The 16,182-nt window shown below is 33.6% G+C and overlaps 1 protein-coding gene across 6 annotated transcripts in view; it reads left to right on the plus strand.

The window, feature by feature from the left end:
* ADAMTS6 (ADAM metallopeptidase with thrombospondin type 1 motif 6) overlaps positions 1-16,182 on the plus strand; it is a 148,212-nt gene that overhangs the window by 86,528 nt on the left and 45,502 nt on the right. For all 6 annotated transcript variants that reach the window (XM_051788272.1, XM_051788277.1, XM_051788273.1 and 3 more), the window contains 2 exons: positions 1,338-1,479; positions 11,386-11,493. In XM_051788272.1, the coding sequence (XP_051644232.1) occupies positions 1,338-1,479; positions 11,386-11,493 (250 nt within the window). The remainder of the gene's footprint in view (positions 1-1,337; positions 1,480-11,385; positions 11,494-16,182) is intronic.

A 16,182-nucleotide genomic window follows, 5' to 3' on the forward strand; every position in this document is an offset into this window, starting at 1 on the left:
TTTTTTCAGTATTTACCTAGTTCTTGCAATAGTTACTACTTGCTGCCTTCTGAAATGGTTGGCAGTTATTTGTTTCTTTGTTTTTCCAAAGGATCTTTTGTAGTATTTCAAAGACTTAAATAAAGTAGGGTTAAAATGAGAACGTAAAATGTGTAGTTACGAGAGGCTTTTTTTGCTCTGTTTTTATCTGCAGATGAAAACTATAGAAAATTTGAAATCTCAAAAAAAGCAGTGTAGAACGTTCACTTCTGAAATTATGTTCCTTTGGCAAGGTGCATGGAAAAGATTTGGGAAAAAACAGAACATAAGTGCTGGCAAAATTGGTAGGAATGTCGGAAAAATATTTTAAGTGTTGGCATAAGAATTCCTTGAAAATCCTCACTTATTCACAAGTGAAATGAAAGTAAAAAAGCATCTGTCCTCTTTTATGCACACTGACCAAATAAAACTGAATAATTATGTTTAGTAAAATACAAAGTTTTCTAAACAGAACTCCATCTGCATTTGACTTTCTCTGTTATTTATTCCACTACAGTAAAATATTGTGGTTGAATATGGGCATATTTTGGACAAAAAAGTCGTCCACTGAACAAAATATAAAAGAAGAAAATACTGAAGTTTTCAAAGATGATTGTCTTGGTTCTAACATGAATTTTTAAAGACTAAATATTATTAATACAGTGGAAAAGATCTTGGATTCATAGAAATTTTTTCACTCACCCTAGTATAAGCAAATTTGAAGATCCTGCAGAATATTTACCACTGTAACCATTTTCGTCACTCAAATGGAAGAAGAACTTGCATGTTGAGGTCCTAATCCTATAAATATTTTGTCATGTTGAAACTCAAATGTGTTTTAGTTTTACATAAACTAATTGAGCTGCTCATATCTATAGAATTGGGCTTAGCTGTTTGAAGGATCAGGAGGATTATTATTAATTTCTGAATTTCTTGGGTTTGCTTAATTTGTTTATTTTTCATTCTATGACCACATGTAGTTGTTCTTCAGTGAAAACAAATAGGAATCCTAAACCAAAATGAAAATCAGTCTTGTGTGGCTCAGAAATTATCACATTTTTAAAAAGTATAATTCATGAAATTATTTCATAATCTAAAATAAGCATTTTTGTTAATAATAATGATGAAAAATTAATTTCTTAATTACTTCTAAATATTTTCTCTTGTTACTATGGGTGTATCATCTTACTGTTTGTTTATTGTAATCCTACTTGTTTCACACCCAGTGCTGTTAAAAGTAAGAACTAGATACATAATATCATTACTGTGATTTACAGTCAGTAGAATTCCTAATTGATTTGGTCCTTTATGTTGAACAGTTCGGGCCGTGGTACTTGCCTTGATAATGAGCCTCCCAAGCGTGACTTTCTTTATCCAGCTGTGGCCCCAGGTCAGGTGTATGATGCTGATGAACAGTGTCGCTTCCAGTATGGAGCAACATCTCGCCAATGTAAATATGGGGTAAGAAGTCTTAATCCTTATGCTCAGTGTTTTTCTTAGTAATTTGTATATATTCCTTTATAACATAAATCTTTAGTTAGTTGTAGTAGGGGGTTACAGATTTCCAAGTAGCATGTCTGGTGCCATTATTCATGAGCAAAGGGTTCATTTTAATCCTTATGCTGCATCTTTTGCTTGAGTCATTTTTGTGTACTGTACACTAAAATGTGTGGGTAACAATGAGCTGGGAAAGGCGTTCTTTAATTATAGGGGAAAAAAAGAGCCCAGCACACACAATCCTGCTCCTTGTAAAGTGTAATAGAGAATTTTCCCTGATTTCAGTTAATTGAGATCAGATTCCTGTTGTATTAAGCTTGAAACATGAAATCTGTTGTGTTGGCTTTAACCTTTCAATATAAAGCTACATTTTGAAGTTACTTTTATACTTGTATTAATTGGTCAGATCTGATTTTATTTTCTTATTTGGTGGTTGTTTTGTTCCTTTTTTTCTGTGACACTGAGTTTATTGTTTCTCACATTATTCAGATATGTTTTTGGAAAGATGAATTATGATTATGGGAACAGAGGAACATGAAGCTAGATAGCTGACTATAATACTGAATAGCAAAGTACTAGCAAAGATTTGTCTTCAAGTACCACTGTGCAATAGTTAAGGTAAATAAATTTACAGTAGAAATAAAAACCTGCACATGTAGGTCGTATGTTATAAATACTTACTCAAAATCTTGCAGCCCAAAGTATGTAGTCAAAGGATGCATTCTGCTGTGATTGTTATCAAATAGTCAGCTGAGACTGACATCACTAAATAAACCTTGAGAATATATCTTGTGGTTTAAAATTAAATAGTTTTAATAATTTTTAATTTTTAGATTATTCAAATAAAAGAATGTAATAATACAAAGAAAGTCTGTTTGCAGTATCTTTGGGGTGATAAATACAGTATTATTCCTGGGATGCCTCTTTGGCAGATTGCATTGTGGAAAGGATTTAAAAGCTATGTAGCTGGCTGACTAGCTCACTAGGTCTTCTACTCCTGATTCCTCATCAAGCCTCTTTTGGCCTTCATTGTTCCTGTGTAAGTTTTCACTTCCCATCACTGTTTTTTAATGGCCCTATTTCCTGTCCCTTCATCTAAGTAATACCTCCTTAAAAATTTTCTTTTTTCTTACAATTTTTCACCATACTCACTCTTTTATTTACAGACTAAGGAAGTCTGCAGGTATTTAATCCATGATTTATAGCACAACCTTTGGAGATGTATTGTATTTTAAATTAAACTGGAAAGTTCATAATGTGCAAAACCTGGCTTTTCCACATACATGTGGGTTTCTTAAAACACCAGTGAACTGTGCAACCATTGTTGTGATGATCATGCTGCACAGTACACATTCTTAAACCAGTTCCTAAACCACAAATAATCGGAAGTAATGAAGATGTGTAGGTAATCTTGGCTTTCTGCCTTCTGCTTGCCTTTTTTTTTTTAAAGGCCTTTTTTTGGAATTCCCTTAGAGTTACAGAAAAGAGGACAACCCTTAACTGAGGCAGTGGTTAAATGAAGTTATGTCTTCATTACCAGTGCTCTGAATTGATACAGGGTATTGTGTTCCATCAGTGTGCTATCAATCTGAGCGTAACTTCTAAGTGTCTTGGAAAGAAACCCACCCTATTTTTATAATAGTATTCAGACTGCATATATTAATGAATAAGTTGTTGTGGAAGTCTAGTAATATCCACTCTTAAGAAATAATATGCATATAAAATAGTACCTACATTTAAAAATATTATTCAGCATGGCCATAATGCTCTGAATATGTGACCATGATGATTATTATCATACAGATTTGAAGTGATAATTATGAAGGGGGGGAAAAAGGGCCTTTGGAAGATTGTAGTGTAGATGAAAAATATCTACTTAAGAAAGACTTATTCATATATGAAAGGGTTTTAGGACTGAGTAATGGAACTATATCTAAATACCAGGACAAACTACATTGAATACTCTTGTGAACTCTTTTATTATCAAAAGTAAACAATCAGTGCTTTGGATATTTCTTTTCAATGTACTACTCACATGGAGATGCCATTAATAATTCACTGATCTTTTTCAAGCAGACATGTGCAACTATGGATGGAAAAACATAGTGAAAAATTACTATTCAACATTGAACGTAGTTTGTATGCTGACTCCTTTCTAGCACTTCTTATAACTCTTTTTTTTTTTTGAAGTGTCTGGTAGAACAGGTTTTCCGGCATGGAATATAGTGACCCAGAAGGAAATAAATTCTAAATCAGACTGAAATCAGAGAGAAAATCGCTTGCTTTTTCCTCTTGTTTATGACCTTTACTGATTTGTGATGGCAAGACATGACAAAAGAAACAGTTGAGCTCTCAAAGGCAAAAAATTTACAAGTCTCCTTTGGGCTGTGATGTACATGTTCATATAATCAGTGTTTTTAATGTTACTTGGAAAATTTTCACATTCTTTTTTTTTAGGAATACTGCCACAATCTTACTAACCTTCAGAAAAATTACCTCTTTCAACCATCTAGCTTTAATATTAATTTATGTTCCTTGCCTTTTCTCCCGTATTTCCTCATCCATTCCCTGTGGATGTTTAGTTTAACTGTTTGTTGCTTTTGATCATAGATCATGTCCTAGTTCTGCAATGACTTTTGCACAACTAAAGTTGAACCTGTTCTTACTTAGGAAGTTGAAGTTAATTACGTGGAGAGGCGTTTGACCAGTTAAAGCATCAGAATTCAATTACTAAACGGACTTCAAGTTTCTGCTTTTCTGTGTGTTTGTTTACTGACAAAGGGATAATTTGGCATTAAAAGGAGCTTCTTCATGGTTGGTCTGATGCTATTTTAAGCACTAGGTCTAATTAGACTGTTTAGTCACATACTGACAGAACTTTCCTAACAAAGGCATAGTGGCCATTGGTCAAATATTTCTGTGTTGTTTAGCACATTATCAGACACTAATTCAAAGCGATGCTTTGGATATTCGAGCTGAAAAAATAAAGCTACACAGTAGCAAGTAGACAATGATCTTTCTAATGGTACATGTGCATTGTTCTTTATACTATACTTTCCACCAGAGACAATTTTACAGAATTTGGGTGAAAAAATAGATACTTTGAATAAAGAAGTGAAAGGCAACGTCTCAAGCTATTTAAAATATTTCATTTTTAGGATATATTTTCAGATTCAGGAGACGGTTGAATTTACAACTTACAGTGAGCCAAATAGTAATGGTGGAAATTTCACCATATCATACTGATGCATATCTTTTTCCTAAAAACAATGTATGCTTTCAGGTATCTGTTTGGGATCACTGCAGTGGAAGTTTTGAGGTTGTTAGAAACAGTGCTAATTCCTGTTATGTAGCTATGGGATATGCTACATCTTCTAGGATGATGCAGTGTGGATTTTCTTCTGCTGATTGTCAAGTGTGTCTCATTTCTTTGCTCCGTTTGTATGTCAGTTACTCTGGTAGTTCAGAACCTTTTTCAATCCTTTTGTTTAGGTGATTGTAAGAACTTTATAATTGTCTTTTTGCCTCCTTTTCCTTTGAGTATCTGCCTAGTAACAGTTGGCTGTTGGCTGTCTCTGGGTTAACTGAGGAAAGAATTCCAGTCTTGACTTTTAGTTTGTCTGCTTTTGAGTTTGAATAATAACTGGAATATGCGTGACTGTAACTTACTGATTTTGTGGTTCAGAATAATGCTTTGCTTTAGAGCTGGTCCCTGTATTCTTAGGACTGAAGCTAAAACCTCAAACATTTTAAAAGCAGTTAATACTTTATGTATGTGGTTGATATTGCTGTGTTGCATTTTACAATCTGTGAAGCTGCTGGCTGCTAGTAACCAGTTTCAGAGATAGTAGTTTACAATTATTTGGTCTATTCTTTTGCATTTTATGCTTTTCCACCAGTGTTGGTCAGCTGACTTTCAAATCCAGGAGAGCAAACACATTACTATACACAATGGTTCTACAATATTTCTACTAGGGCAAAATAGTCTGAATTGCAATTGACCCTTGTAATCGGGTGATAAAAATTTTAATATTCATGAATCAAACTGTCACTTTTTTAATTAAATATTGGTGTGGTTTACTCCAGTTAAATAAAGAGAGGTATTAAACTTGATGCAGGGGTTTTATAGGAAGGTAGAAGCATATTCTGGAAGCTGGGCTTTTTTTCACAAGGAGAGGCAGAGAAGCCATTGGTGTATCTTTGAACCAGAGCTACCAGTTTCCTTTTGTTCCATCACCAGTTGATACTATGGCTAGAAGCTTCCATTCAGTTGAATTTGTACATAATACTTATTAACTCACCATAAAGTGCCTTTTTTTTTTACCCCAACTTCATATATCATACCATCGCTATGTTGTTTATACTTGGTCTTAGCCAAGCATAAGTAGTTTGATTGCATGGATTTATATTGCATGACTTACAAACTGGTATTAAAAGTACATGTAGACAAAGCAAAGAATTGAAGACCCTGGTATATACTCTGTCATTTTAATCAACCTTTCCTTTTTTTTTTTTTATTTTTTAAAGTCTGGCTGGTCAATTGAAAAACCTCTCATCATTACTGTGCGAGCCTTTGGTGTTACAAATGATTAAAATGTTGAGTTTTTCTTACATAAGGACTCAGAGGATTGTATTGTAATTAACTGAATTTTGTTCCCTCTTTTTTCTAAGATTATAATGTGAATAACCAAGGGAAAACCCAGAAGTTTTTCTCTGTCTGAATCCTAAAGTAGTTTTACATTCTTTTTTTTTATAAATTCCTGTAGTCCTCTTTTTTCTTTCTTAGGACTATCTTGTCTACAAACTCCCTTCTTTTTCTCCTCCTCTCTGTCTTTTTTTTTTTTTCTCTTTCTCTCTCTTTCACAAGAGACACAGAGGTTAACACCTCTGTGCCTGCATCTTATGAAAGCTGTTAAAAAGATGAAAGGAGAAGCTGGTGATCAAAGCAGGAGGAGTGTATTAGATGATAGTAGAAGCAATAATGAGATTCCAGATAGTGGAGTGCTGTTTGAATAAAGATGGATAGGTTGCATGGGTTTGAAAGGGAACATGGTACTTGGAGGTGATTGACCTTGTGGGGCTCCCGTAGTTTCTGTAAGGTTCAGATAAGCACCCAATATTTAGGAAAGAATGTTGGTAACATAATATAAAGGTAAGATTTAAGATTTGGATTCTATTTCACATTCTTTCAGCATGTTGTGATTCATAACATGCTGCACCACTTAATGAGCATTTGGTAGTAGAGCACTAAAATGGTAACTTTTGGGTGCTTATCTGAACAAAACCTTGAACCTTCTGGAGTTCACCTGTAATTAGTGTCTTCTAGTTTTAGTCATGTTGTCAGCAGTACTTCAACAATGAGGCGGAAAATACTCTATGTTGATGCTCTTCAGGTCTGAACTGTAAGTTACAATTCAGGCTGATGATTTTTATGCTCTATTTTAGCAATTGCTCATCAAGAGGTGCAGCATATTATGGATTAAACATGCTGAAGTAACATACAAACCTAATTAAGATTTTAAAATTTTATGAACAAAAGGTAAACCTCCCAAATTATTGTAGTTTAATATGCATTGTGAATGTATTTCCCATCTTATTTTTTTAAATATTATGGGCCAAACTGCTAACTTTTGTTGGAGGCTTTCAAGTGTTGAAAACATTAAGAACAGCACAGCAATTTGATCTTTGCTCATATTACTGAGTTGTCATTGTGCTGTATTGTAACCAATTAGGATGATTATGATCTAGGATGCTTAGATGTTACATAATTTGAAATGCCTATATGTAACTCTGCATGACGCAACAGAAAGAGGCTCCATCATTTATAATACTTAGGCAAAAAGAAGGTAATTTGATTTGCTGTGTTTTTTTCTCTAGATGGTTTCAGCTTTGTTTAATTTACTGCAAATACAAGCATCCGAATTCCAAACTGAAGTCATGGAGCCCTAAGATACACCGTTACAGGTTGTCATCTATCTTGTCTTGATCTTGTGAAAGGCCTCAGCTTCAGTTTATGTTTCCTGGATTTTTAAAACTTTCCCTTGTTTGCTTTACAAATTAGTAGTTACTAAATCCACACATTCGGAGACTGACTTTGAGGTCATTGATTAATTTTCAGTTTATACTTCTTTCTCTTAGCCATTAAATTATTTGAACAAATATAACGTTGACAAAAGATATGTTAGCTTCATCCTGTGTACTCCAGTGAAGAAAAGGTTACCTTAGAAGGGTCACCTGATGTTGGTGGGTGGGTGAGTGTGCATGCATATGTGTGTGAGCGTGTGAAAAAAAGCAGTATACTTTCTATTGGTGATTTTGGGTCTGACCTTTCCAGGGTAGTTTGTTATATGTTTTTAAGGCTAGCTTATGAAAAACAATTGATTAGAGAGGTTACAGATAACGGTGGTAGTAAAGAAAATGCCTTAGATCAATAACTAAGAAACTAGTGTAGTACCAGGTATAGGATTTGTAGGGTTCAGCTGGAGAACAGAAACCTTTATGAACCTTAGTCAGAACTTTGTTTAACTTTTGAAAGTCAGCTGAAAATAAAGAAGACATAGCCATAGCAGGACCTGGTATAATTCCATGTTCATTTAATGAAGTAACAGCACAGATGGATTTTTCACTTCTTTTTAGGTATCTTGTTTGTTTTCAAATGACTGTTAATGTTATTTTTCGTTTCGTGTATAGGGTGATGGAGAATGTATTTCAGATTCTACTTCTTTTAAATGCAGTACAGCAGGGGAAAATATCGTCATTTAAATAAGTTTGGCTATATTTAAAAGAAGTTACAAAACCCCTTTAATTTCTTGGGCTTAACATAAATTACTTTTACAAATCAATACATCGTGTTATTTTTGTAAATCTTTGATGCTTTGCATAGTTTTCCATGAGGAAGTATTCTGTTGATTTTGGGATATTGTATATCTGTCTCAAACAGAACTCCTTTGATTTAAGTAGAGGTTTTTTGCTCAAATAGTAATAGTGTTTTAAAGCCCATAGTAATTTTAGACTACCATCATTTTGTCTTCAGGGATTTATTGAGGCAAACTCCTACTGAAATTAAAGTCTGAATAAGGACTATCAGACTATGTCAGTAATAATGGCTAGTTCTGATATGCTGCTTTTCCAAGCAATTTAGAAATAAGTATTTTTCTCTTTTTATGAGACAGGGAGATGAGTTGATGTGCTTGGAATCATCCTACAAACAGATGAATGAATAAAATAGTTTTGGAGTGCTGTATCCATTAATTCACACTGTACAGATGATTATTTGTTTGGAATTAAAATGTCTGAGTGGTATTAGTTCAGTGAATTTAGAGGAGTCTAATGCCCCAGAGAAGCTTGAATATACAGAAAGAATCCTATTGAAAGGAAATTGTTAAATACTCTCATTTGTGGATATGTTCCAATTATATGATAATACATAGATGGTATACTTATGTAGGCATATCAGAAGTGGAATTTTACACATAAACTCTGGAGCAAAAAACAGAATTCTGGATTTAAATAATCTTGAAATGTAGATGTTTTAAAACTCCAGACTGTTATCCAGATCTGATTTTTTGCTTTTGTCTATATTGGAGTGGTTGAAATCTTTGTTTCTTATTTCTGAATTTTTGTTTTTTCAGAACTTTGAACCAAACTTCACAAAGTCACAACAGCTGTTAATTTAGACATTTGAACTTGATCAGAGCTGAAATAAATAGGTCACAAGTAGAATTGTCACAGTCTAACACTTCTAATTAGTGTGACAATGTAAACCGCACATGAAGCATGAACAAGTAAATTACACTAATTTTGCTCAACAAAATGAGAAAGTAAATTACAGATTAAAGTAAATAAGGTAGGATTATGACAGGAACACCTCATACTGTGTCTGAAACGAACCCATCTTAGGTTTTCACTTTGAAATCCATACTGTATTGAAGTTTGAATTCATGGTTGATTTAGATGTGAAATTGATTTAGTGTTGAATTTTAGCACCTTAGTGGCTGTGAAGTTTGTAACCTAGTTATATTTTTCAAGAGTCTTTGTGGTGTATCTTTTGTTATTTCCTGCTTGTTTTATTTTAAATAATGTGTTTATTTGTGTGTATCTTAATCCAAAAAATTTATCAGCTGAGTGACCATAAAATGGTGATTTTTTTCAGAGATTTAAGTTAAGAAATGTTAGCATTTCTTCAGTGAAAAAAACTAATTTGGAAAGTTCGGCATTGAGTGCAGGTATGCTTTTACAAGTGGCAGTATTTCTCCTAAAAAGAGGCTTAAGAATTTGGTTGTTTTTATAGAGCTATACACTAAACAGGATGAACTAACTTAAGCTTAATTGTTGAAAATTGGATGGAAATCCAGAAATCATCACTACTTATTCCTTATGATTTCAGACCATTCTTATATGTTATTTTTTTAATGGATTTAAAAAAAATACTTTGTTTTTGCCAATCATGTCACCAGCTGATTTTAAACTTGGGAAAGAATGTTGCATTTTCAAGAAAAGATTCTACTGTTGAACTGTTGGTGCAGCTCCTAGTGAGTAATGTATAAATAATTTAATTTGTATATGCAGTACAATGCAAGAAACATTAATTTTGGGCTAAAACATAGTAGTTATTCCTGTTGATGTGTATAAAAAAGATAGTCTAGGTACCAGATACTCATTCATTACCTCAGAGAAACAATGAACTTGGAGGGAATGGATAATAACTTTACTTTATTCACGCTGTCTTTTCCTTTTTCTCTTTGTTTCAAGGTTCAGCCATAGAATTTATGCAAGGATTTTTTGTAGGATATGATTTCAAGCAGCTGTTAAATAAAATGAAACGCTAATGACTACCATAAGGTCATTTTAATTATATGATTCTATTCCAAATTTTAAAAAATACTTAAAAATAGAAAAATGTATAAGCATGTTCTGAATTCCTGCACAGATCCCAAAGTAATACAACAAAGATTATCATGTCAGTGATTATTTGCCACAAAAGCAAACCACTCCTGATTCTATTGTGCATACACAGCCGAATTCAAGGGCAACTGAAGCAACCGTGAAGATTTCCAGTGTTCAACCAACTTTGGATCACACCCACATTATGAATTTCAACTCCCAGCTAGTTTTAACAGTGAATCTCCAATGTCAACAGAACTGACTTAATTTAAATTAATAAATAGGCAAAACCAAATGAGAAAATAAGGTAGGAAAAAAAGACAATTTGTAAACTTCTGTTTGTTTAACACTGACAATACAGGAAAATAGGATAGGCTAAAAAATGTATAAAAAAACAGCTGCAAATTTTAAAAACCTAAAGGAAGTATTTTGGTATATAGCTCAATAAGTTCTAACTACACATGCACTGCTTTAGCAAGTGTTGCAGAAGAGGTGTGCAGGTAGTCTTAGCTCAAAAACTTTGTTTTTACTAAAGGAGTAAAAATAATTGTTGCTTTTTCATTTTTCAAAATTAATAATAACCATTTTAGAAGGTAATTTTGAGTCAGACAGTGACAGTAATGGAGACACTGCAGCGCATCTGAAGACTACTTTCATAGCAACACTAAAATATACTAAGCCCAGTGTTAGGACAAATCAATAAAAATGCAATTTTAAAACATTGCTTGCATGGCAGGTGTAAGTAACACATTCTTGTCTACAATTTGATGCTTCCAGATCCTTTTTTTTTTTTGACAGAATATTCTTAGGCAAAATATAGTAGCTTCAAAATTGCAGAATATTTCATTGCCATCTATAGCTTTCTTTCTGCAACCCACTTCTAAATAGTCTCTATTAAAAAAAGATTTGTGTATACATGTGTGCATAAGGACTGATAGAAATGTTATAGTTTTATTCTGACCAACTTGCTTCTGCCTTCTTTCCTAGGAAGTGTGTAGAGAGCTCTGGTGCCTCAGCAAAAGTAACCGCTGTGTTACCAACAGCATTCCAGCAGCTGAAGGTACTCTTTGCCAAACAGGGAGCATTGAAAAGGGGGTGAGTAGAAATGATTTACTATTTGTAGAAGCAGTTTATTACTCAAAGACTACAAGAAGATAGAACTAGAAAATTAGAGTATTTCACAGCGACTGTAACAGTTCGAAAAAAAGAGTTGCTATTTCAGAATACACATTCCATCCTCATGGAAGTGTCCTACAGAATTATTTCACAATTATTTTATATGTGTATTTTAATAAAACATTTGTCCTTGCTATGAAACTCTGCAGCCTTGAACAACAACAAAAAAAACCCAACCAAAATCTGTTACATTCTCTGTGTATTTTTTTTGAGTATTTTTTTTGTAGAAACCCTTTTAGTTTATTCTTTATTATATTTTACACCACTCTTTTATAAAAACCTGTTACAACTTTAGGTCTGCCACGGATTTTGAAAATGTGTAACATAAATCTAGGGTCTGAATTCTGTCATTTTGTTAGAAGGTAAAACAATCTTTATTCCTTCAGATATAAGCTGAATCATGCAAGTGTGTAGAAAAAATGTTGCCTCAATAAAAGGGTTTTCTAAAAGCCTATATTTTCCAGTGACCTTTCTGTTTTGACTTTGAACTATTCTTTTAGTCTTCAGTTATGCTTGCATAACTGTTTACCTCTGTAGGATTTTGATGTACAGTCAGATGAACTCTTCTACCTAACAGAAAAATACAGTAAGTCAAAGTTGCAGTAGATAAGTCTAGCACTATGGTATATGTCTGAAGATGAGAATTTTGATTTTAAAATGATCTCTGTGTATCAGTAGTTCCAGACAAGAATATTAGAAGACTTTCTCAGTTACAAGGCAAAATCTATGCACATCTTAAAGAGGGGAGAAAAATATCTTAATTAATTTACAAGACATGTACTTGGGAAAAAAGTAATTCTGTATGTCTTTTTCAAGGTAATGTATTTTATTCAGGTTTGTATAAAGTGAATATTGTTAATTAATGTTGTTACATCAAACAATTTCCAGTATCAGTCCAAGAATTGCTGCATCTGTTCATGAGAATTTACTGCTGCAGATTGGATTTTTTTCCTAACAATGACCAGTGATGTCTGTTCTCATTCTGACTTTTACTGTACTCGCTGGGCTAGTTTCAACAAAGATAACAGTGCATTTTGAGTTGCAATCTGATGTTTAAACAACAAGAATGAAAGCTTTTGGGCAGCTGTCACAGTTTATTAATGCTTGTTGATGGCTTCATTCCGGGCCTGTGACCTAGTATCCTTCTGATGGCCTTTCTGTGCTGAGATTGGAAATACTGGTGAACTGTGTGAAGTAGATTTATTGAAGGGGTCATTTAAGAAAACAGAGTGATTAGAGTTAGCTGATGAAAACAGAGAGACCTTCTCATAGTACCAGAAATGTTGCCTTATATTAGAAAATGTTAGAAGCCCTGCTCTTAAATCAGCAGTCTAGGTTTATTTTGGAACCACCTCTCCTTACCAACGACAAAGAGTATTTTACCTCAGTTTATGTTTTTTAAACCATGAGACTACAAGTTGAGATGCTTTTAGGCACTGTGCCATGTTCACTTGTCAGAGGCTTTAATCAGTTGGCTCTCTACAAAACGTCTTTTTCCAGTCATCAGTATCTTGTTCCATTGTTAGATTTTAGAGGAAAATGAGAGAATCCATGCCAATTTACAAAGATTTTACATTACAAAGATTTTACAAAAAATTTTACATTTTACCTGTTAACCACAGATGTCCGTTAACAGCAGAGAATAGGGTCTGTAAACTGAAGCCTCAGAGGTTCCAGTGAATTAATAGTTCCTGGTAGCAATAAACAATAAAACACAAACTCTTTCCAAATACGTAGTTGTCTTTACCATAGAATAAGGTGAAATTAATAGGTTAAAGTTCTGTAATACCTTGGTATTATTGTTGTTGTTATTATTATTGCTGTATTTGTATTGCAGTCATGCCTAAAGGCCACAACCAAATTAAGCCCTATTTTGCTGGACTCTGGCCAAATACATAATAAATGACATTTCCTGCTCTAAATACCTAATAAGATCTTAGAGTATTTAATCATATTTAGATATTTACTCATGTAAATTTGGTTTAACTATTAAAACATAATTTAATGCATTGTACACTAACATCTTTTTGGCGGAATGTGGAGGGATTTCTACAATGAAAACAGCCTATTATAAAAACTTCTTTTGGTTGGTTGTATAAACCTACCAGGCTTTCAACCCTTTGGATTGAAATTGTCCATGGTAGATGTCTGCCTACACCTAAAGATTTTTAGAATGTTTTCCATAAAAATTACTCATCTTTTTTCTGCATATGGGGAAAGAGAATAGAGTGGTTTATTACTGCTGATGGAACTGTTACATCAGTTCTGTTTTGAAGCTTTAATATGTTCATGCTTTGGTAAAGGGTTTTATGTATTGGCTGGGTTCAGAAAGGTACACTTTTTCCTAATTTGTGATAAGAAATTTAAATATATATCAAGTTTCTCTCTGGTATACCCAGAGATGTGTCTGTGAAGGCAAACTAGCTGATAGATATGCACTGAGGAAATTGTGCATATAAAACAATAAGACAAAATTGATAGGAATACTTATTTTGTGTTTTAATTTCACATAATAAAAAAGGTAACCCTTTTCTAAGATCATAACTTACATCTATGCTAGGGATGTAAATGAGGGGCAAACATGCAAAAAGTGAAAACACAGTGTGCTGAAAGGATAGTTTTATGTAGCTAGATTGTGGGATGATTTATCTTTGGATATTAACATAAGATAAATTTAAGTTATTGGACATTACATTTTCTTGCAAAATGATTGTAGAGTCAGTGACTGAAAAGAAGTTGTTTAAATTTAAATTTATATAAATATTTTTCTTCCTCTTAAAAAGTGTGAAATCAATTTTCCTCAATATTAGAGTACTTGCTGTGTGATTTTTCTTAAAAGCATACTATTGTAAGTGTTAATTCTGCCAAAGAGCTAATACTCATATAAAAGTGATCTCAAATGTGCCACAATATCATTTTATTTTGTTGTTAATCACCTCACCACGAAAAATTTCAGACTGCTTACATTATTCACAGAAGTTTTTACACATTTCATTTGCATTCGAATGCATCACCGTTGTCTTTCTGTTGAACTAATGGAACTTTATTTTTTCAATGATAGAGAAGAATTAATATTTCAGTTCTAAACTTCTAATGAAGAACTGTTCTTCTAAAATAGCTGTCACCTTGTCTTCTATCTTCATGTAGAGGTTACTCAATAGTTCTTATCTCATTAGAGTAGATGAGATTTTTTTTGTGGAGGAAGTATATTTCTGCAGTCCCATTAGAAATAATGAAGACTTTATTAATTTTGAATTCCTCTGACAGAGATTCTATGTGTCACTGGCTTCTAGTGAAAGATAAATTTTCACTAGAAAATTAAGAAGCAACATCGAAGTAAGCAGAAAGTCCTCAGATTTAACTTCAGTAGAAGAAAAAAATCCACCATTTAAGGAGGTTTTCCAGGGGAGTATGGGAATGTAGAAGAACACTGGTTGCATGACAGAGGAAATTACAGACTACAGAGATTTTACACAGCTTTGTAAAAATAAAGCTGATGATTGCACCCGCCTCTTGTCTATTACTCATAATTTTATAGAAGTGGGATGTTTTGCATATTAGCATTCTTATAGATTTATAACTCTTGAGTGTCCTGCATTTCTCAGCTTGGATTTTTACATGTTTGTAGTGTGCATAATGTACTTTTAATTAAATTAGTAGCATACCCATTACTTTTAATTTTTTAGCTTTTGACTTCAACATCAGATATCTGTTCATGTACTTGTGTGGCATCTCTAATAGAATGCTGCAAGAAGATTTTTGTATTTAGTCAATAAAATTTTTATCACTTAATTTATCAGTGTAAAGAGAAGAAAACCAGGTGATTTTAGTCACTGATGTAGCTCACATAAATACTTAATTCTCCATCATAGTTTTTCCCTTAGAGGCATATCAAAACACTGTGCCATTTGGATATATCTACGCTAACTAAAAATGTGAGTTCACTGTGTGGCCTGAATTGTGTTATGGAGACATTCAGTAATAGTCTGGATTTAAGGGAAGCTCCACATGAAGGGTACATTTCTCTGATGAATTCCTGCTCCAGTCTGTAAATTTAGAACTCGAAGAAGAATAAAGCATAATTTTTTCAGTACAAGTCCATGAAACCTTGTGTCTTTGTTTTTTTTTCTGAAGAATGGTGTGGTGGGTTGATCCCATCCAGCGGCTAACCACTCACCCAGTGACTCACTCACTTACCCCACCTTATTCCCAGGGATAGGGGAGAGAATCAGAAGGGTGAAAGACGTTTAGTTAAGTGAAAGGTAAAAAAAGGAAAAAAGCAAACAAGAAATTAGAGGGAACCACTCACTACCACCAGATTGTTGCCCAACCAGACTGTGAGCAGTGGCTACTTCAGGCACACTATCCCCTACCCCAGCTTTGCTGCTAAGTATGGTGTTACAGGGTGTGACATAACCCTGTGGTCAGCAGTCCTGGCTTTGTCCCCTCCCAAGCTCCTGCCCACTCCCAACCTGCGCACTTTGGTGACAGGTTGAGAAACTGAGAAAGTTCTGATTGTATGCAAGCACTGTTCTGCAATAGCTGGAACACTAGTGTGTCATCCACACTGGTCACAAACCTGAAATGCAGCATGATACGGGCTGCTGT

This window comes from Manacus candei, unplaced genomic scaffold (genome assembly GCF_025592945.1).
Source record: "Manacus candei isolate 608988 ecotype Guabito, Panama unplaced genomic scaffold, ASM2559294v1 h1tg000024l, whole genome shotgun sequence".
In the NCBI taxonomy this organism is placed as follows: Eukaryota; Metazoa; Chordata; class Aves; order Passeriformes; family Pipridae; genus Manacus; species Manacus candei.